Source organism: Manacus candei, unplaced genomic scaffold (assembly GCF_025592945.1).
Source record: "Manacus candei isolate 608988 ecotype Guabito, Panama unplaced genomic scaffold, ASM2559294v1 h1tg000011l, whole genome shotgun sequence".
In the NCBI taxonomy this organism is placed as follows: Eukaryota; Metazoa; Chordata; class Aves; order Passeriformes; family Pipridae; genus Manacus; species Manacus candei.
In genome coordinates, this window is record NW_026138059.1 from 11,918,596 (window position 1) to 11,941,797 (window position 23,202).

Genomic DNA, 23,202 nt, shown 5'->3' on the forward strand with positions numbered 1-23,202 from the left:
TGTGCATCTCAACAAGCACCTGATTCATTCATATGCAAATCTGTAAATATTCTACTTTCCAGTAATAGAGATAGGCAAAGAAAATTATCCAGAAATGTATTTTAGATGTCATCTAGTTTTAGAAGACTGTAATTAAGAAGCAGTTACTAAATGTTTCAAGTATTTTAAAGAGGTAATTTGTTACAACAACATTTGTTACAACATATAATAAATATTTTATTTCATTTTACCTTTATAAACATATGCTATTCCAAAATCAGTCTTCAATTTAGATTCCTTTGTGAATCTGAGTTGGCTCACCACTGCTTTTTTAAAGTTTCTATACTTCCTTTAGTAAGACAGTACCAGTTAGTTACTTTCTTGTGAAGTGGTACCTTCTATCTCTGTAATTTTTTTCCTCTTAATTTTCCTCCAAACTTCTTTTTTGCACATTTGATGGTTCTCTAAGAACAGGAAAGACTTCTTAAAACAGTCACTTCACCTACATCCTTCTCAGTCTCTTGGCCACTTCCATAAACCTTAGCCAGTTTTCTATGATAGACACTATACAGTTTTGATTAACTTTTTTTTACTGGTGGTTCATCGTGTTTTTGTTATCTACACGTAAAACAATTCTCTGGAAAAATTTCAGAATACTTAGAAGAATAGAATTCATTACCTGAAAATGTTATGTTGAAACCTTCATAAGAAATTGAAAAATCAGATATAAATCGAAGCTGAGCAGTAAAATTTCCAAAGAGACCAGCTTTAATTGTAGGGGGTAAGACTGAGCCAGTTAACCTGGCTACTGGTTCTGTGAAGCTGCCATCTTCAGTGATGAGCAAATAGTCATGAGAGCTCTCAAGGTGAAAAGTATGAAAAACCAGCTGTACACCTTTAAAAATATCAGAAAGGGGAGGAAAAAAAAGTATTTAGTAGGAAGTTTTTTATTCATATATAGGTGACACAGAAAGCAATTCTTACATTATATGGAAACTGTTTAAGAAAAAGTTTTGCATGGATTCAAAACTTGAAATTCTGAAAATAAAGCTTGCAGAAAGCACTTGTGCTCAACCAATCAATATGTGCAGAGTGGATGCTTGTTTAGCTCACTTTAAATCAATAGTTCCCATAACAGAATTGATGGCATTCAGTGTAAATTGTATACAGCAATATGAAAATCCAAATTTGTATTGTTTAGGTTTTTTTCATTTCTTATTAGACTACGGTTTTATTCAAGGTCCTGTATGTCTCTTTTATTAATAATCTCTGCCATGACCTCAAAATTAAACTAGGAGACATACTTTAATACTTGGCTAAAATTTTGTATTTATGTTTTATTTTTGTATTTTCTCCAACACGAATCTCTTTTTTGATTCTAAACTTCAGGGAAGTGCCCATAAACAAGGACAAAGTGTATACAAGTTTTATGTACAGTCTTACATATATACAGTTTCATATTTTCTGGGACTGGTCCTTTATTGAAGTCATTACTGTTCTTTCATTTGCCAACCTCCAGCTCAGCAATTAGTTAAATTTTGACTTACAGTTTGGTTTTCAAATAGAATAGATTTCAAATACAATGCATTTTAAAATATGATAAATACAATACAATTATTGTGGGGAACAACATTCTTCTTAGAAAGTCTTCTCATCTATATTTCAGATTTAAAATGTCATATGAGTTCTAAACAAAAAATCCAGTCTGTAAGAAGATTTTAAACAGTAGAAACTTCCAATACACTTCTCAGCAAATTTTTATTATGTTTTGATTTAACGGTATGTAAGACATTTTTAGTAGTTTCTGGGCTTTTTTCCTTAGGTTATTGTACACATTTCCTTAATGGATAAACTGACAAGATTAGCTATGCATTCAAATATTACTCTACTGTACATATAACATAAAGATATCTAATTTTTGGCCCTAATAATTTAAGTCTGAATACACAGATCAAATCTGTTTCTTCATGCTTAGCAATGGTGAAGAGCTATGAACAAGGTCCTAACATCTTTGACTGATAAAATTTAGTGCTATTTAACAAATAGCTATTATTTTCACATATTTTACTTCTATTCTTTTCCATTTCTCTGAGACAAAAACCCATTTCCTCTAGTAACTGTTATAAGAATGTTGCTTTTGAAAAATAAACACAATCTGGAAATACCATATTTGAAGATATTTATTTTGAGAAATTAAATTTCGTCCTCAAAGGAATGGCAAAAAGTGCTGGTTTAACTCAGACATTTTTTTGTCTATGTGTATCTGCATTTCTTAATATATAGACATTTAATATGCATATGTGCTTCATATTAGATGCTTACCCTTGCCATGAGACACTTCAATAGTCCAAGTGCAGTTTAAAGAGTTTGGGTAAAAATCAGGAAAACCTGGGGAAAGAACAGTTCCACTCTTCCCATGAATATATCCACCACACAGAGCTTAAGAAGAGGGGGGAAAAAAAGGGGAGGAAGTAAAAGAAGTCATACAGAAATCCTGTTTTTCAATAAATAGTTCATTTTTGAGCTACCCATAAAATTAGAAATAGGGATAAGTATTAAAATAAGAAGTTAATTAATCCAAAGCCATAACATTCATTTTTGACAACAATTTATTTATTCCTACATTAGTCCTTGAGAGTGAGTTTATTTTTCATCTACAGACTCTCTTGTTAGTTAGCAAAATACAAAAATAAGTACAAATTTATTCAAGAATATTGCAAGTATGAATTCCTATTGTAGTAGTATGCATGAAGCAAGATTCTTTTTTTTGTGAAGTAACTCAGAAATAAATATCTTGCTGCTATTTTTCTTGCACTAAAGGTTTGGAAAGGTATAAATGTAACTGCATTTTTAAACAAAGAAAATAAGTAAAAAGGTGTATGTTTTTCAAATAATAAAAGTTTGTCTCTGACATATACTGAGATGCTCAAGAAAAAAAAAGTCCATTTTCCTCTCTTTCAAAGATTCAGATTGTTCCATTATAAGTAATTCATTTGGAACTGAATATTTTGGAAGACACAAGAACTAGAAAACATTTTATGCATACCAGAATTTCCTTAACTATGCTGCTCAAATTTGCATGGTAAATTAATTAAAGTTTAAGATTTGCATGCTGAATTGCGCACAGATCTTATAAATACAGCATGCTTTTCACTCATCTGTTGCTGTCTGGTTTTATGCTGTTGTTTTTTTAAAATTTTAATGTACTAAATATTTAAACAATAAAACAACAAAGCATTAAGATGCTTTTTAGTCTTCTTCGTCATAGAGTGATACACTTTGCCATAAACTAGATGGCAAATATACATGACAAAATGTTCAATAAACTTGCAGTACCTGCATGTAATGTATATTTTAGATAGATAGATAGATATTAGATATAGATATTAGATATGGATATTAGATACATATAGATATAACATGCTGGCATTATAAGGTTTTTGTTAAAGTTTTTAATGTCTTGAATTTATGTATTATATATATATATATATATATAAATAAGTAGAAGGAAAGTAAATGTTTCTAGCCTGGTTTTATCTGCATATATGCATTCTGCACATAAATATGAATGAGAATATGTTTGGCTAAACCCACAGTAAATATATGGCTGATAATATTACTTAATAATAAATAACATAATTACGGCTATCAGGTTCAGTCCCATAAATGAACAATAGTACATTCATTAAAAATCCATCTTATTCTGTAAACATCACAGAAGGAAGAAAAATATTTAACTGTGCAGTCCTTAAAGCAGATATTAAATATTTCAAAATAATTTCCATATTTTAAAGATTAAATTAAGAACATGTAATTTATCCATTTTAATTTATCTCTCCATCAAAAATAACTTTCATGCTCTAACTTGACATTAACCATGTCTCTGCATGCAGTTCTATTTCTTCTTTGTTGGCATGAAACAAAGCAACGTGTTTTTCCCAAAGGCATCTACTTTGCTGATTTAGTTTCTGAAGTTGAAATTTTAAGAACATCAATAGTCTGCAAATGACTGCAAAATACTCAATTCAACCTCAGTTAAATCTGTCACATGCCAAAAATTTGGATCACAACTTTCTGAGGCTCAAAGAGAAAACTAATAGGATGATTACCTAATAGAACACAAGTTTTATTTTATCTTTTTAGACTAGGTAAATTTAGACTAGTTGAATATGTGAGGAAAAAAGAAGAGACTGTGTATAATCTTTATATGTTGCTTGCCTAGAGGACATATTCCAGAAAGGTTTGAAAATTTCTCTTATACATTCACACAGGAAGTGGGTGAAGGACCTGGGAAATAAGGACTCTTTTTCAATGACTGAAAATTAACTAGAGCTTCCCGTAGTTCAACATTCATGAGCAAACAAAAGAGATAAATATTGGTGTTTTAACTCAAAAATAATCCACACATTTTAGTACAAAGTAAATAGATAAAGAATAAGATATTAGTCAAAGTTAAGATTCCTACAATAGTGTTCTTCAATCCAGCACACCAAAGCAAACAAATTCTAAAAAATGATTTTTTTCTGCACTTTTAAAGGAGAAATAAATTATAATGATTACAAGATGAGCGAGTTTGAATGCTAGATTAGATTATTATAATAATCTTTTGGTAGCTTATATGTTTTGTGCATGGGACCATAAGCCTGTAGTGAGAATTAGAAGCCAGAGAAGATTAGTGCTCAGATTTAACAAAACGGTTTAAAACAGAGTGAGAAACTAAAATACTTTGTTAATCTAGCTCTAAGTTTGTCCTATGACTTTCCACTGTAATCCAAGAAAATTTTGGACCTGAAAAGGGAGTTAGAAATTCATTGATGTAAGTAATTCACTAAAGCAAGAGCCTTTGTTGACTGTTGTTCTGTGTTTTCTATAACAGGGATTTTATAGCAAAAGTACAAGCATTCCATACAAAAAATAAGTTGATTCAGTGGTTCACAGAAAAAGAATATAGCAAAAAATCCAATTATAAAAAAGAGCAAAGAAATATTTGCTAGGGTAGTTGTGCTGGTCTTGGCTGGTTAATTTTCTTCACAGTGGTTGGTATGGGGTTGTGTTTTGCATTTGTGCTGAGAAACCAGTTTATAATATAGGGGTGTTTTTGTTATTGCTGAACAGGGCTTACATAGAGCCAAGGCCTTTTCTGCTTCACATACCGCCACACTGATGAGGAGGCTGAGGTTGCATGGGAGGTTGGGAGGAGATGCAGCTGGGATAGCTGCCCCCAACTGATCCAAGGAGTATCCTACACCATATGGCATCATGCTTAGTACATAAAATGGGCTGAAAAAGGAAGAAGGGGGAGAAGTTCGAAGTGATGGTGTTTGTCTTCCCAAGTAACTGTTATACATGATGGGGCCTTGCTCTCCTGGAGATAGCTGAACACCTGCCTTCACATGGGAAGTAATGAATTTGTTTCTTGTTTTGCTTTGTTTGGCTGCATGGCTTTGACCTTTTCTATTAAACTGTCTTCATCTCAACACTCAAATTTTCCAACTTCTACCCTTGCAATTCTCTCCCTGATTCTGCTGGTGGAGGAGTGAGTGAGTGGCTGAGCGGGGTTTGGTTGCTGGCTGGGCTTAAACCATGACAGTAGTTCAGCATTTTAAAAAATGTTTCATGGAAGCTGTAGACAGTTTGATACTGCATCCCCCCCAAAAACCATTAATAAACTATCTAAAATTTCAAAGCAAAAGTATGTTAAGAAAATTAATTACATAGGCTGATGATCATCCCTTTTAGTATTGAATATCCTAAATTTTGAGCAGTCATTTTGGTATTCAGTATTCCAAATTTAAAATATAAATTAAGTTTATTGGCTTTTCTTTGAAATCATTAGTTGTATGGCTCCATTTCAATTCACAGCTGAACAATGGCACCCTGGAAGAATCTCAGTTTTTCTATTTGTTAATACATGCCTGGGTTTTTTCAGTATTTGACTGAAAGTTGATAAAGAGATGTAAAGCATGGCTTTTAATAACAGTAAAATAATTTTTTAGAAGTGTGGACCTTGGTGCAATTTAAGGGAGGTGGTAGCAATGACAAGCTTAATTAGTTCTGAAAAATAGGAGATCAACTTTTGTGGACTTAAAAGTTACCATCTGAAAAGCTTGACACTTACCATCACAGCTGGGTAATGCATGATTCCACTGATGGTTTCTTTCACATATGAGTGGTTCTTCATCACTCAGTGTATATCCTGGATCACAGCTAAAAGTTACTGTGGAGCGGATATTAAAGTTGTTACCATGGCGATGGCCATTCACAGGAATCCCTGGGTCAAGGCAGGAATCTGATTCCAGAGTAACACCTGAAACACACAGATTTAATTTGGTTTTTACCCCTTTGTTTTTCAGATAGTACACAGAAAAATATCGCAAACAAAACACAAAATGAGGAAGACAGGAGGAAGAAAGAGCCTTCAAAAGATACTAGTTAGCATTGCCTGAGAACTGATGTGGGATATAAAGCACTTTCTCTAGTTGTCATTGACTCAGAGCACAGTTTTCCAATTTTCAATTTCATAGAATAGAGAAGTCCAAATGAAGTAGAAAAAGACTGGAGCTTTAAAGTATATTTCATCAATCAAAAAAACTAAAAACAAACAGACACACAAAAAAACAAACACAAAAGGACTGGTCATCTGAAACTATAGAAAGATATTAAGGCTCAAAATATGAATACAAATTTTGGTAGTATATAAATGATATTTATTTCATTTCATCTATTCAGTTCCTGATACTGCAGGACAATTAAATTTACTTGTCATAGTAATGATTATTTAATATAGCAAAAAAAATGTCAAAAAACTGCAGTTGAAAAACTCAGAAACTACTTATTAATTCTTACAGATATGATCCTATGCATCAAAAATAGAAAGACAAATAATATAGCTTACACAATTGTATAACTCTTATCTGACAGAAAGGAGTCTCTGGTAACTATGTCTTACAAGAGAGATTGAATAGTGTTCAGTAAATAAACCTGGAGCTATACAATGAAGAAGAAAAAAACCTCTGAAATTATCAAATGAAGGCCCATTAACTCATTAACTCATTATCCATTATGCTCAAAGTGATAGCAAACAATTGTGGAATTTAATCATATAATCATGTAATGTATACATATGAGGGAAAGAAATAAAGACTCTGTTTGGATGATAGGAATTTCTTTTCTTTTCTGTTGCTATGTATGGTGGGTTCACCTTGGTGGGTTGACCTCAGCTGGCTGCCAGTCCCCCACTCACCTGCTCTCTTTTTACTCACTTCAGAAGTACAGGGGGAGAAAACAAGATAGAACGTAACATGAAGAAGCTCATGGTCTAAGATAATGACAAGGAGATCACTTAATAACTAACATCACAGTCAAAACAGACTCAACTTGAGGAACATAATGTATTACCAGTTAAAAATAGACTGGGATGGTGAGAAACAAAGACAAAAGCTAAACCACTCCCTCGCCCCCTACCCCTGTATCAGGTTTGTATGGCCAAGTGTTAGTAGCCAGGAGTGGCTACAGGAGTGGCTTCTGGGAGAAGTTGCCAGAAGCTTCCCCCATGTCCAGCAGAGCCAAAGCCACCTGGTTCCAAAATGGTCCTGCTGCTGAGACAAAGCTGAGGCCATCAGAGATGGTGGTAGTGCTTCTGGGAAAACATAGTTATGAAGGACAAAAACAATTGCTGCAGAACAACAGCCGTAGAGAAGAGTGAGAATATGTGAGAGCAAAACTTTGAGATACCAAGATCAGTGAAGAAGGAAGGAGGAGGGAGGAGGTGCTCCAGGTGTGGAAGCAGAGATTCCCCTGCAGTCTGTGGTCAAGCCTGTGGTGAGGCAGGTTGTGCCCCTGCAGCCCATAGAGATCCAGGGTGCATCATTGTGGTATGTCTCCACACTGAAGCAGGTGGACGCCCAGAGGACTGTGACCCTTTGTAAAGCTCACACTGGAGCAGGCTCCAGGCAGGACCTGAGGACATGTGGAGAGAGCAGCTCATGCTGGAGCAGGTTTTCTGGTTGGACTTGTGACCCTACAGGGGACCCATGCTGGAGCAGTCTATTAATGAAGGACTGGATGCTATGGAAGGAACCTATGCTGGACCAGTTTGTGAAGAACTGTAGTCTGTGGAAAAGTTCATGGAGGATTGTCTCCTGCAAGAGGAACTCAATGCTGAAGCAGGGGAAGGGTCTGAGGAAAGAAGAGCAGCAAAGAGAATGTGTGATGAACTGACCACAACTCTCATTCCCCATGGTCCTTCACTTCTCAGAAATAGGAGGTAGATAAAATTGAAAATGAAGTTGAACCTGGGAGGAAGGGAGGGGTGGGGGGAAGGTGTTCTTAAGATTTGGGCACCTGGCATCTAGCCAAGGTTACCCCACCACACCCCCCTTCTTCCCAGGCTCAACTTCACTCCTTCATTTACAGCTTCTCTACTTCCCCAACCCTCCCTAAGAGGGATAGAGAATGGGGATTGTGATCAGTCTGTAACAGCTTCTATCTGCTGCTTCTTCCTCTTCACACTTTTCCCTGACCTAAGGGTGGGTCCTTCCCACAGGTTGCAGTCCTGGATAAACCTGCATGGGCTGCAATGTCCTTCAGGGAATAGCTACCTGCTCCTGAAATGAGGCCCACTGCAGACTGCAGTGTGGATATCTGCCCCACTGTGGTCTCTTTCATGGGCTGCAGGGGACTATCTGCCTGAAGTACTCTTTTGTCTGACCTTGGTGTTTGTAGGATTGTTTCTCACACTTTCTTTTCCTCACTCCTCACTCACCCAAGCAGCCTTTTGTTCCTTCTGAAATATTTTGTCACAGAGGTACCACCAGCTTGGCTGATGGGCTGTGTACCGAGGTGGGTCCATTGGAGCCAGCTGGAACCAGCTGTGTCCAGCACAGAGCAGCCACAGCCTCTCCTCCAAAAAGACCACTCCTGCAACTCCCCTGTAACCAAACCCTTGCCTCCTACACTCATACACTATGTTGTGTTCCTGAAACAATGATGACTGAGGTAGAACCTGTTCAGGCTTGGGAGGGATAAGGGACACTGTTCCTTCTTCTATGAGAAGCTGAGCATGTCCAGAGGAAAACCTTGAAGATACTGACTGTAGCGAGTAAAAAGATTGCAAAATATAATGTCTCAACCACCATGAAGCCTGCAGTAAAAGAAAAAAAACCCTAGAAGCTGACTGAAAACAGCAGCTAGCAAACACATAGTCAAACCTCAGAGACAACAGGAAGACAGAGGATGCCATGCAGAGTGATTTTCAACCCAAAAAACCACTGACTTGTGAAAAAACTTGCCAACAAAGGGACAGGAATCATATGGTGGGGAGAGGGGAAGGGGAAGCATTGTAAACACTTTTTATTCAGGCAATTTTGATCTACTTTATTTAGAAAAATTATTTGTTGAGTCTCTGTTTAAATAATACTGGACTATTGAGTTTAGAATTTCTTGTCATTTTTTTTACATAAAATTTAGATTTATTCTCAAAGCAGTGGCATCCGTTTCATTTACTTAAGTATTTTCACATTAATTTCAGTATTTTGGCACTATGATTTCATATGGATATTATCCCTCATAGATGCTGTAAGAACCTTGAGCAAGATTAGTTCTTCTGAGGTCTTCAAAGATTTTATGTGCTTTCTCATAGCTGACCTGAATTTTTAACATGATATTTTAGAGTGTACTTTATGCCAAAGAAGTTCCTTCTGCAAAACCAACTACTAACAGCACAAAATTCTCAATAGCAGGTTGTTACACATTTCCTAGCTTCTTAGCCCCCTAAACACATCCTGGAGGTCCTGGTCCTCTCAGCTGCCTCTGCATCTATAACTATTTTGGTGGCAGTTGTGCTCTCAGTACAACTTCTATGCTTCTATGCTGCTCTATTTATCTAAGACTACCACATAGCCTTAGGAACAAAGTAGGAGGAGTTCAAAACTAAGGAAAAAATTGATTTATTAGGGCATAAAGGGAAGGGTTTAGAATTATAGATATGAGAGTTGGAAGCAGGACTACAAATAAACGTATCATAAATAATGACTCTAGCTTTCACAGCAAAATATTCCCCATACCCTCCAGCTCTTCTTATACCTCACTTAGAATTCAGATTTGAAAGCTTATGATCTAGTTTTCATGAGGTAACCCTGACATACTTAAATTCTAGATGAATAAGTTTCTTCTAGACTTGACTGCATGCTCTTAATGCAAATGTACCATGTTAGCTGACAGAGTGCATTTTTAGATTCCCTTCGCCTGGCTGAAATTGCTTAATATAGTCTCAAAGAACCCTTTTAAGTCTATAATATTCTGCACTGTATGTGCCCTAAATAATTTCATGTGTATGAAATTTTAACTTTGATATATACAGATTATTTTTTTTCAGAGACATCATACTTCATATTTTGAAGTGTTAGTGCAAATGGATGTCCACAGTAATGCTGTTAAATTTCCTTCCTCTTAGGACAGCCTCCCACCTCTGCCTGAACACATCAACTGCTTCAGCATTCTGAGTCACATATAACAGGTAAACTCATCAGTTTCTTTTTGAAATTATAACTCTAGATTACATTCACTATGTTGTTTCAGATTTTTGCAAGAAGATGGAAAGCTATAACAAATCTATCAACTTCCAAGTTCCTGACTGAAAATGTGGTGCTGCATAAATAAAAAAACTCAGCTCAGGCAACAGAGTTTCATTCCCAAGGGAAAAGATTCAGTACGTAAGTTTTAGCTGAAAACAAATAATTTTTCTTTGCTTCTTTAGATGAAGATTTGATTTGTTTTTTCTCAATAGGAGATAACGTAAGACAAGTTCAATAATGGACAGTACTGAGAGTCCTGACTACAAAAAGACAATATATATGAGAAATTCTGGCACAACAGTGATAAATTTGGTTGGAAAATGGTTGGAAAGAGTTGACTGAGAGGAAGCACAGGCAGTAGACTGAACTCCAGGACTAGCTGCAATTCTTAGATACTAGAAACATGACACTATTATCATGCCTTCCCTCCTGCCTGCCAAGTCGTACTTTTTCTAGACTAAACAAGTACAAACCTTTCAATGACTCCTTATGTGTCATAATTTCCATGTTAACAACCTGCTACTCCTTTTAAACTCTTTTAAACTGGACACGATTCTCCCTGGTCATCAAGTGAAGTGAAATAACTTTTGAACAAGTCCTAGATAAAATAATCCTCTTTAAAAAAAAAAAAAAGTATTTTCTGAAATTCTTTTATTTTGATGGTTAAATACAATGTCCAGAAGATTTGATTTTTTAAATACTACTATATTTTTCTCTAGATTATTTAAGTTCTGTGTAAAACACATATCTTTTTGCATTGTACTTCTATTTTGTATTTGTTCTTGTAATTTCTCCCCCATTTAGGCTTAGCATGTTTCTTTATAGAATTTAATTGCTTTTGTTTCAGACATTTTCTTCAGTCCATCTAACTTGTTTTGAATTCTAACCTTCTGCTCATAGTGCTTGTTGTAATTGTAAGTAGGAATCATTCTCAGAAATTGTAATTGTTCTTCTTATATTATCAAAATTGTTAATAAAATACAAGAGAATTATGGAACTAAGCCAGCTCACAGTAGAATCCTTACAAATTTGAGTTAGTGAACTACTAATAAATGTTGGCTACTCTTTTACGTAAACATTTTCAAAATTTTTCACAGCATCACAGAATCAAATAACAATTCAGGGTGGAAGGAACTGTTGGAGGTCATCTAGTCCAACTCCTCTGACCAAGCAAGGTCACCCAAAGCTGGTTGCCTGGGTGGATCCATGTCTGAATGCATTTTTAGTATCTCAAAGGATCAAGATTTCACAACATCTCTGGGAAACTTTTTCCAGTGATCACTGAAGTGCTTGTACCTATAATAATTTCATATACATTTCTATGCTTTCTCTGGAAAACTTCTAAAAGCCTTATAAATGTCAGCACAGAGCTGTTTCCTTCCCTTTTCATTCCCCAATCTACAAAACTACTTAACCTGTCAAGAAAGAAATTAGGTTGGTTTGACATAATCTGTTTTTATCAAATACAAATCATTTGTTCCTTATCATTTTGTTTATCAGCTTAAAACTAGTATCTTTCAAGACTGATGATAAAACTAATGTCCTTGATCCTTCTGGTCCTCATATTTTCTTTTTTGTTTTTCTCTCCATCCTTGCTTGTGAATATTTTTTTAATCTTCCTTATAGTTTTGAATTTTCAGACATAACTTTCAGTGGAGCACTGCTTCTGCTTTGCCTCTGCATATACCACAGGAAATTTCAACAGTTCCTGATGAATAAAATATATTCCATTATTTCAATATTGTGCAGTATCCTCTCTCTATATGCTGTACTCTTACCATGTAAATGTTTACTTAATTGTGTAAAGTATGTGGTAAAAGTTAAGCTTTTCCACAAAAGTTACAAAGCAGGAACAAAATGTTTAGTCTTCCCTGTGACGGCTGATGTTTGGTCAAATTTTTATAAAGTAGTTATTATTATTTTTTCTCTTATTTGAATATATTTATAGATATTTTTGTCATTGTCTTTCTGTCTCTTGTTCTTGGAACTAAATATGTACCATAGATTTTTATTTTTTTTTTGTTTTATCCTAAGAGGTCTGTGTTATTCTTTGATAACCATCTACAGCTATGTTTTAATATATCCAATATTTACATTATTAACTTTTGGGTTACATCATTAAAAGAGATTTTTAAATAGTTACAGAAATCTTTTTCAAAACAACAAAACCAACCAACCAACCCAACCCAAACCAACCAACCCAACCAAAACAAAACGAAAAAAACAATCCTCAAAAAACCCTCCACAAAAACCAAATAACAGTTTTCTGTTGGGCTTTAACACAATTTATTTGATAAAGGACTTTCAGAGTTCACTCACAAGGGCATAAGGACATTCACTTACCAATTTGTCATATTTGGTGAAGTTTAGATTTTTGAAAATCATTGATTTAATCACAACTCTGTTGCTTCGTTCTTTCATTTCTTAACAATCATAAACCATATTATTTCATGGTCACTTTCACAAAAAATACCTTTCTTATTCAGGCTCTGCACTGATTCTTCTTAGTCAGGGTAAAATGGACTGCCGATATAAAAAATTTTTCCTGAATATTCAAAATCTTTTTCCATTGACCACGTCCTGCAACTGAAAATTCTGTAAACCTTTGCCTCATATCCAGACTATTAAAAGAATTATGTTTTCCTTAAATGAAAAAGTGTAAGGAAGTATTTAGTTTCTGTGTTATCATTGCTAAACTGATTGTGAGCTGTCTGAATAATCTCAACACTTTGTCAAGTCCTCGAAGATTGCATATTTGAGAGCCTAAAAAGTTCTTTCCTGAAACCAATCTAAACAAATACCTAATTTTATACACTTTGAATAAAAGATTACCTTTATTTTTTTATTACAGATAACATTTCTTTTGAGAAACATCACAACATTAATTTTCTAGATTTTTTCAATAGCCTCAATAAGGAAAGTTTTTACAAAGATTGGTGATCCTTGATGTCAAATCAATTTCCCTGACTATGTAAGGGAATTGTAATGTTTATCAAATACATACTGGTGTACATTGTAATATGACTGTCTCAACGCATGACTAAAATATTATATCTGTTCTATATTTCAGATAAATTTTAGGATAGAAGGAAATATTAATACATAAAACCCCACTGACTTTTAAATAAAGTATTTGGATTTAAAAAATAATTGCTCAATTTTCTTTGCAAATTATGGTTTCTTATTTAAGGAAGGAAAAATTTCAAAAATACTTTAATAATAGGTGGCTTTACATTAAGAGAATCTGTAGATAAAGTATTTCTATCTGTTTTCATTTAAGTAAAAGACTAAGGTTGCACAACCTACTTTACAGAATGAGGAACAGAACTCTTCCCACACAAATACAAACAAGACAAAAAAAACAAACCCCACCCAGACCAAATAACTAGGTAAGCTGAGAGATCAGGGAAATGTAAGTGAGGCATGAAGTACGCTGGTCAAAAGATTATAGATTAATTATTTTTGACAAAAAAAATGAATATTTTATCAGTAGTTTTACTTAAGGAATATTTTAGGCACTTCTTTAATTTTTTTTACTTAGATGCATAAGATTTAGTCTACACTGTCTTGTATTAGCTATGTTTGAAGTACCATCAAAAGGCTGAATGACTGAAATTTAAGGAGAGGAATTAACAGATTATCTTCACATCCTTCACAGTACCTTTAAAGGGTTACATTTTCATTAAAACTGTATTACAGGCATATTTTAGCTTAGCAGAGTATTACTGCCATCTCAGTATCAATTCGGTTTAGCTTATATTGAACTTTTTATTTTGAGCAAGATCGAGATCCTTCTGCTTCACAGTGCAGTGATTTAATCTATTGTCAAAGTTATGACTATAATTGGAAGATTTTTAGGATACTTCCAAATAAGACAGGCATTTGAACCTCCAAAGAAAATATTAGGAAAGTTTTCTTAAGGCTTACAATTGACTGCCTTGTCTTTTACAGATGTAAGAAATGTGAAACAAATAGAAGCTCTGTTGTGATACATTTAACGCTAGCTACCTCGATACTTAAGCCCCCAAGGATAATCAAAATAAAATTTTAGTCTCCTGTGTTCCTGGCAGAAGACTCAACACCTCCATTGGGTCTTTCTACCTTGTTTTGTTCTTTGAAAACAGTGACATTTTATCAGACTACCTAAAGAAACAGCACTCAAATACTAGTGCCACGTGTGTCAGGTATTAAATTTTTCAACAGAGGCAAAAAATAAATATTTTTCTAAATAATTTCATCATTAGACCTTCCTCTTTAAGAATGCGTAAGGAAGATATTTTGTTGCTAACTAGTTTAATTTTTAACAGAAAAAAAAGGTATCTACCTGATGAGGGGCTTAAAATAAAACACAAAACTAAATATTTAAGGACTGTCTTATGAAACATAACATAAACATTTAGATCCAATAAAAAGAGGGAAAATCAGCATCTGGAGTTAAACTGATACAGAAACCTATCTACTGTTCCTTGTCCTTACATGATTTAGTGCCCTTCCAGTTTATCATACTATTATCTATTCAGCCATTACCACCGTGTTGTAGCCAAAATTAAAAGAAGCTATGCAGAATTTCCAAGGTTTGATGTGGCTATAAAATACAAGTTTGGTCACTCATTCCAGATTCAATACTAGAACAAATTTACTACAATCAAATTAGTTTTTAAATTAGAACAACTGATAAAAATGATGTCATTTGTTTGGCATAACTGCAGTAAACACATAAGCTCTCTTTAGTCAATGATTAAGTAAACAGCTGTACTACCATATGAAGATCAGTGTTACTTCAGACCACTTAATATACATCATTTGATGCATTTAATTTAAAAGAAAATGCTCTTATGATGATTCTGTTGTTTACAAGGAGATATTATTATTAATTTATTTGCATTTTGGAACCATCATAAAAAAGGTCCAAATCTGTTCAGCACTGCAAAAATGTATTAAAACCAGAAAAAGAGAGAAAGTGAAAGAGAAGATAGGGGAATCCCCCCCCAAAAAACCCAAAAAGAACAATGTATCTTTACTTATGAGGGAAAGTTCCTAAAATTACTTTGCATTTGACTAAATGAGGTCCATAAGTACTCTGAATGACAGAAGAACTCATGAAGGAAAAAATCCCAAAATGAATAGTTTTAGAATTACCTGTCACTACAACATAAATGTAATTTATTCTTACACAAATACAAATACTTTATTTTATTTGTTCACATTCATTTGTTCATTTTCAAACTGAATTTTTTTTCAAGATTAAATAAAAATCTATTTGATAAATATCAGACTTACTCTCATAGTGAATTAGGAAACCAACACTGGAACGACTGTTGTCCGTAGTGAACAGCAGATACATATAATTTCCAGTACTGATAAGAAACTGGGGTGCTTGTGTTCCATGATATTCTCCAATTAACGGTGATGAATTTGCTGGCCCATCTCTGACTTCCAAAGTATCATAATTAACTTCAGTCTGAAATCTGAAAAGGAATATGCAAGTCAAATGGTAGATAGAGGAATGGTGTTATTTTCTTTAACTGTTAGAAATGCAGTCCATGTGTAACTGATCAAGAGTATCATATATAAAAAATATGCGTATCTACGGATCCATCCATGTATTACTGAGGATAGTAATTAAGGAAGGTTTTATGCATCTTTTTCCTCACCTTGTTATATCTGCTATCATATAGAATTCATAAGGGATGCAATATACTTCAGATCAACCATATGACTGGCCTTCAGAAAGACATTTAGTGGGGAATCTGGGTACAAAAATGCAAATTGTCTCAAACAAAATTGCATTATGAATATCTAAGAAATTTCTTGCCCTCAAGTTAAAAAATAGTTGTACATCCTAGGAACATCTTCAATAATATTTCATTATTTCATCTCATGTGTACAGTCATCTAGTAGTAGTTCTTAAATTAAACAGCTCAGATCTGCTCTTTCTGTAGATGAAACTTGGACTGGCAGTTTTTTACATCAGATGCTTTTCAAGACAGTTTGTGGTTATATCAGATTCTGTTAGAAGCTGCATCATCTAAACCATGCACACATAAATTTTCCTGTCAAAAAAGTTTGTATTATTACACAGATATACTGGTCTAAATGTATTTGCCTGCAAACTCAATATTCTTATTTTCATGTTTCAGAAATGTATATGTTCAGAGATTTTTCTCTTCTATTCCCATGGGGCTTATTAGTTCAACTTCTGAGAGCATCAGACTGCCCCTACGCAATACAATGCTTTTTCCAAAGTGAATGCCCTTGGTTGTCTTGTCAATATGGGACAAGTTTTGTGGGTCTAGAGATAAGATCTTGTGTCCTTTTAATGAAAGAAAACTCCAAATTATTAAACACTCAGAAAAGGGGAAATATATGTGAAAATTCCTTCGAAGTGTAAATGAACATTATACTTTGTTAGGCAATGATGACCGAATGACCAAGTTGCTCATTCAGGTCATCATATTTTACAGACCAAACAGGTCTTCTAAAACCATCTTCACAGACATATCAGTATCGGCGACTTCATATTTTGCAAATATTTAGTAGTCTCTCCTAATTCTTCTCTTATGATTCCCTGAGAACAAAAGCACATTCAGAAATCAGAAAGCTTTCAGTGCTAATGACTGTTTGGAAACTGACTTAGGCCCTTCATATCATTTCTTACTCTTCACACAGAAAACTCTCTAGATTTACGGTGCTACCTACTCTATTTGGATATGCTGGATAAAATCCACACAATTTTTTTTACTGCTATCTATCTACTCTGTTGGTGGAATACAGGGCTTGCAGGTTTGTTAATACATTTAGCACTTTCAGGACCTGTTTCTGGGAGTGAAGTCAGCTAGCATGGAATGGCCCACATCTATATTATTAAATTCACTCTTTAGCCTCTCAAAGAAGAAGATACTATTCAAATTTCCTATTGTGAATGGTTGCTTGCCCACAGTAACTCCTGGCCATGCTTGATAATTATTTGGGGTAATGCTGGTTGACAAGTTCCAGAAGCATGTTGGAAACTATTTCAACAATTTAGCTGCATAAACACATGAGTTCTTGTGTCTGGAAGGCTCTCTGGTTTCATTAAATTTACAAAAAAATAGACAATCACAGAGAACATCACTAAAATACTTGAGAGTTTTTCAGTACCTTTCCATGATTTCAGTGATTATACACTGATCTACCCTGCAGCGTAATGATGAAAAGAGACGGATACCACTAGGCTGGTTTAAATACTTTATTTGTACTCATAATGAATAGACTCAGCCAGCAATTGTGGTTTCCTTAGCAGAGCAGTATGACAACAGTGGATTGCAAACCCTTCTTATAGGAGTTGTTACCCATTACAATGATCTTTATTCCCAGTGTGTTCTTGCTCATCTCAAACTCTGAAATGAATTTATAATTCACTTGTCTGTTTTTGCGGATTTGAGGGAATGAATTGTTTTTTACATTGGCTTGGGTTTGTAAAGTAACAAAAATCAGTCAGCAGTTATCCATCTAGCCCCTTTCCTTATTTATAAGTCACAATCTCAATGCTTCCACGCATTACTCACAATCTGAAAAGTATGTATTAGTTTTCATTCATATTTCTTGACAAAGAGTTACCAGAACTTCAGTAGCTCAGTAACCAGTGTAAGTTCAAAACACAGTGTTTTATATATCAAGGTGGAATTATTTTTTTCATGTGATTCACTTTGCATTTACTTAATCTTCCTGCAATTTGGTTTCCCAGACATCCAGTCTTGTAAGAAACTTCAGCAATGCTTCAGTTATACCTTGTTTTTAATATCCTGAAGAGCTTAGTATTATTAGTCTAATTTTCTCTTTTTTAAGATCAATTCTGGACATGTTGAACAATTTTGAGCATACTACAGTTCTCTGCAAAACACCCAGAATTCCACTGTGAGACTGTTAAGTTCTTTTAATGTCCCTCTTCGTGTTTAAATGATGCTTAGCCTTTTAATAGCCCTTTGCAGAGTGAAATGCAAGATATAAAACTTGCATTTTGAAAACCCAGATAAACTATATCCAACATTTTTCTATGCTTTCTTACACCACCAAAGAATTCCAAGGGGTTTCTGAAATAGGATTTCTTCTACAAAAGCCATACTGACACTTCCTCATTTATCCATGCTTCCACTAATGCTACACTTTGTTATAGTTTTTGCAGTGGTCATTCAGCATGCAGTTCCTTAGAACTCCATAAAAGATTTAAAAGATGCAGTTCCTGAAGTGCACAAGTATCAAGACAGTTTTAAAAGCACAGTTGTACACAGATTTCAACTGTTCAGCCGCATCAACTTAGTACTCATTCAGAACTCCTGGGTCAATGCTGTCTAGTTCTGATGACTTGCTGTCAGGCTCTCAGCCTGTCCTCATAGAGGAGGTGTGCCAGTCCTCTGATCAGTTTTGTGACCCTCTTCAGGACTCACTCCAACAGTTCCATGTCCTTCTTATGCTGGGGACACCAGACCAGGATTCATCATGTATAGAGCAGAGTTGAGGGGGAGAATCATCTCCCTCAAAATGCTGGCCATGCTTCTTTTGATGCAGCCCAGGATACGGCTATGCTTCCCCTTTTCCAGTCAGTGGGAATTTCACTTGACTGACACGACTTCTCAGATGATGGATAGTGGTTTAGCCATTTCATCTGCCAGTTCCCTCAGGAATCAGGAATGCATATCATCAGGTCCCATGGATATATCTCATCAGGTCCCATGGACTTCTGCACCTTCAGGTTCCTTAGATGGTCTCAGAACTCTCTTCCTACAGCAAGTGGTTCTGCATTCTCCCAATCCTTGCCTTTGCCTTCTGTGACCTGGGCAGCGTGGCTGGAGTACTTACCAGTGAACACTGAGGTAAGAAAGTCATTGACTACCTCAGACTTCTCTATATTCTGGGTAATCTCCTGTTCCATTTCCTTCTGGAGAGGGCCCACATTTTCCCTAATCTTCCTTTTACCATCAAAGTACCTATAGAAGTTTTTCTTGTTGCCCTTGATGTCCTTGGATAGACTGAATTCTATCATGGCTTTAGCTTTTCTAATTTGATCCCTGGCTGCTCAGACCATTCCTCTAAGCTGCTATTAATCCCAGGCTGCTATTAATCCCCTCCTTCCATCCTCCGTAGGCTTCATTTTCATGTTTGAGTTTGTCCAGGAACATCTTGTTCACTCACACAGGCCTCCTGGCATTTTTACCTGACTTCCTCTTTGTTGGGATGCATCAGTCCTGAGCTTGGAGCATATGGTCTTTGAATATTAACCATCTTTCTTTTGCCTTTCTTCCCTCCAGCGCTTTATCCCATGGTACTCTACCAAGTAGATCCCTGAAGAAGCCAAAGTCTGCTGTCCTAATGTCATGGTTTGAGATAGTCCCAAAATCCAATCCCCTAGCTCCATCCCCCCTCCCACATCTCAACCTAATGTGAGATGGGTTTTTCCAGACAAAACACACCAGACTCAAAGTGGGGGAAAGGGAATATATTACAATGACTGTACAAATAAATACCATATCACCTTATACACACGATCACAAACTATCTCTACCATGACATATGTATTTACAATGATCAGATATCTTCTCCCCTCCAAAAAAAAGTCCAGGAGGGAAAGAAGGACAGATCCCTTCCAGTCCTTAAGCAGCAGCATCTTCTGAGGCAACAGTCTGTCTTCTTCTCCACATGTAGCAGCTGATAGCTGGCTTTCTGCCAGTACTCACGAGGGAGGTATTCAAACCTCTCTCGGCCCCATCGCCTCCAACCGAGGGGTCTTCCGTGGGCTTCGTAACCCCAGACAAGGTCGTATCACCACGTCATATCACCAGGACACAGGGGGGTCTTTGTGATGGTCTGGTATCTCTTGCAGGGCCTCTGTGCCCTGTCTCTCAGGCTGCCACCGTGGCAGCAGTGCAAGGGGGGAGCCAAGGTCAACTGCCCCCGCATTCCATCTGGCCGTCCCAGTCCAGCTCCGGGACGTCTTTTGAGCTTCTTAGCTCCTCTCTCTCTCTCCGGTGCTGCATGTCCAAAACTGCTCTCCAAAATAGGAGTCTATGTCCCTCTTCTCCAAGAGGGGTCTCAAGGGAGTTTTAGGGGATCTGGTACAGTCTTACCCCCAGAACTCTCTCTCAGGCTGCTGGTTCTCTTTCTCCTCAACTCTCCTTCCAGGAGTCTTCTCTGCGGTGCTGCGTGTTGTTTCTGCTGCTCCTCCAGTTCAGGTTCTTATCTCTGGCTCTCTGCCACCGTTTCTCTGGTCAGTGTCTGCTGCTGCTCTGCGCCCATGGAGAAAACATCTCCTGGCATAACTACAGGCACCTAGCCCAGCTTTATGCTGTTCCAGGTCCCTGCAGCCCCCGCTGGGGGCTGGGGGCCAAAGGCCCCCTGTGGGGCTCAGAGCCCCTTCCTCGGGGCTCACAACATGGCCACCTCTCCTACAACAACCAAAACTACAACTCATCTCTTCCGGTGAGCTTGTGGGATGTTGACATTTTTGCAGGAGCACCCATTGGACAGAACTCCAAAACTTCCAGGCGTTTCCACCCCTTGGGGTCTACCACTTTTCTTAGCCTCTGGGGGAAAACAAAATTCAAACCACTGCAGCTAAAGTCCAGGGTAGTGAGCTTGCTGTACACCCTCCTCACTGCTCTATGGACCTTGAACCATGGATCTGATGGTCAAAGCCCTATGGATTTGATGGTCACTGTGGCCAAGGCTGCCCTTGAGGTACAGTATAGCACCTCTCCTCGTTGGCTTCTCAATCACTTGACAAGGGAATGCATTATTAATGCATCCAGGAACCTCCTGGTTTGCTTATGTCCTACTGTGTTGTCCCTCCAACAAGTATTGTGTTGGTTGAAGACCTCATGAGAAATAGAGCTGGTAAATGCGAGTCTGCTCCTACCTGTCTAAAGAGGGTCTTATCTGCTTAGACTTCCTTGTTGAGTGGCCTGTAGCAGACTCCCACTATAATGTCACCTGTCCCTGCCCTTCCTGAGTATCTGTATATTAGTATGTTAATATGCACTAAACTAGAATCACAGAATCTCAAGAGTATCTCAAGTTGGAAGGGGCCCATAACGATCACCAAGTCCAACTCCCTGCTTCTCACAGGACTACCTAAACCTAAACCATATGACTAAGAGTGTGTTCCAGACACTCATTGAACTCTGACAGGTACAGTGCCATGACTATTTTCCTTGGGAGCCTGTTCCAGTGACTGACCACTCTCTCAGTGAAGGACCTTTTCTTAATCTGCAATCTGAACTTTCCCTGACACAGCTTCATTCCATTTCCTCTTGTCCTGTTGCTGGTCAACAGAGAGAGGAGATCAGTACCTTCCACTCCACTGCCCCCCTGACTAAGTTACAGACTGTCATGAAGTCACCCCTCAGCCTTCTCCAAGCTGAACAAACCAAGTGACTTCAACCACTCTTCTTATGTCTTGCCTTGGAAAACTCTCACCATCTCGGTCATTCTCCTCCGTACAAACTCTAGTTGTTTGATGTCCTTCTTACACTTAGGTGCCCAAAACCGCACACAGTACTTGAGGCGATGCCACAGCAGAGCAGTGTAGGGTGGGACAATCACCTCCCTTGACCAGCTAGGTGTGCCGTGCTTGATACAACCGAGAACATGGTTGGCTTTTTTGGCTTCCCAGGCACACTTTTGACTCATATTCAACTTACCATTAACACAATCCCTCCAAAAAGCTCCTTCCATAGGGTTCCTCTCCAGCATCTCCAGTGTTGTAAATAAAGACAACATAAACACAGTAGAAAATTTTAATTTCCTACTTGAAGAATACTGAGTATCACATTGAAGTTCCTTTTTATGGTTTCCTTTTTGTTTTCTTCTTCAATATTAAAGCAAATATTTATGCTCATACCTTAGTTGTTGTTTGACTTTACGACTCTCACCTGTCAAAAGTGATCTTAATGGAATGTCCTGGTCTTGCTTCAATTACCCATTCACAATTAAGTGAGTCCTTGTAATATCCTGGCCACCCTGGTGGTAAGATAACACCACTTGATGCTGTCAAATGTCCACCACATGGTGCTGAAAGAAAAAAGTATGTATTCTTGTATCATACACAGTATTTCTAATATAATATTGTATATTCAAAGAACCCACAAAAATTGAATTAAAAAGCATAGAAAAATAGATTTAATATAGTTAGCTTTAATAGTCTACCACAACTAAATTTTCTACATTATGTTTTGAGCACTTTGTTTCCTTCAGAATCATAAGCCCTGCAATGTATCTTATCATAGCTTATTACTCTATACATATCTTAATTCACAGAGCATGGCACTTGATTATGCCAGCCTTTTTTCTCTTGAAAAGCACATTATATCATTTTAAAAAAAAATAATGCCTCATCATTTTTTAGATCCAATATGATTCCACATTTATGTGGAAACATCAGACAAATTGTTCCAAGTAATTATTATCACCGTACTGTTCTACCATTTTGAATAATCGTTGAGCTCAGTGGAACTTATGGGTATAAATATTCCATTGGATCATAGAATGGTTTCAGTTGGAAGGGATGTCTGGAAACTCTCTAGCCCATTTCCTGCTTGATATAGCAGATTGCACAGGACCATGTCCAGTCAAGATCATGTCCTTCCTCCAAAGGCATGATCTCTGGGCTCTCTGG

The 23,202-nt window shown here is 36.5% G+C and overlaps 1 protein-coding gene across 5 annotated transcripts in view; it reads right to left on the reverse strand.

Moving 5' to 3' along the window:
* The window catches only part of CSMD1 (CUB and Sushi multiple domains 1), a 1,077,494-nt gene that overhangs the window by 242,209 nt on the left and 812,083 nt on the right, over positions 1-23,202 (reverse strand). For 4 of the 5 annotated variants that reach the window (XM_051778075.1, XM_051778072.1, XM_051778074.1 and 1 more), the window contains 5 exons: positions 22,460-22,598; positions 15,834-16,021; positions 6,098-6,286; positions 2,302-2,418; positions 659-874 (listed from right to left, as the gene is read on the reverse strand). In XM_051778075.1, the coding sequence (XP_051634035.1) occupies positions 659-874; positions 2,302-2,418; positions 6,098-6,286; positions 15,834-16,021; positions 22,460-22,598 (849 nt within the window). The remainder of the gene's footprint in view (positions 1-658; positions 875-2,301; positions 2,419-6,097; positions 6,287-15,833; positions 16,022-22,459; positions 22,599-23,202) is intronic. The other variant, XM_051778073.1, reaches the window with a different exon arrangement.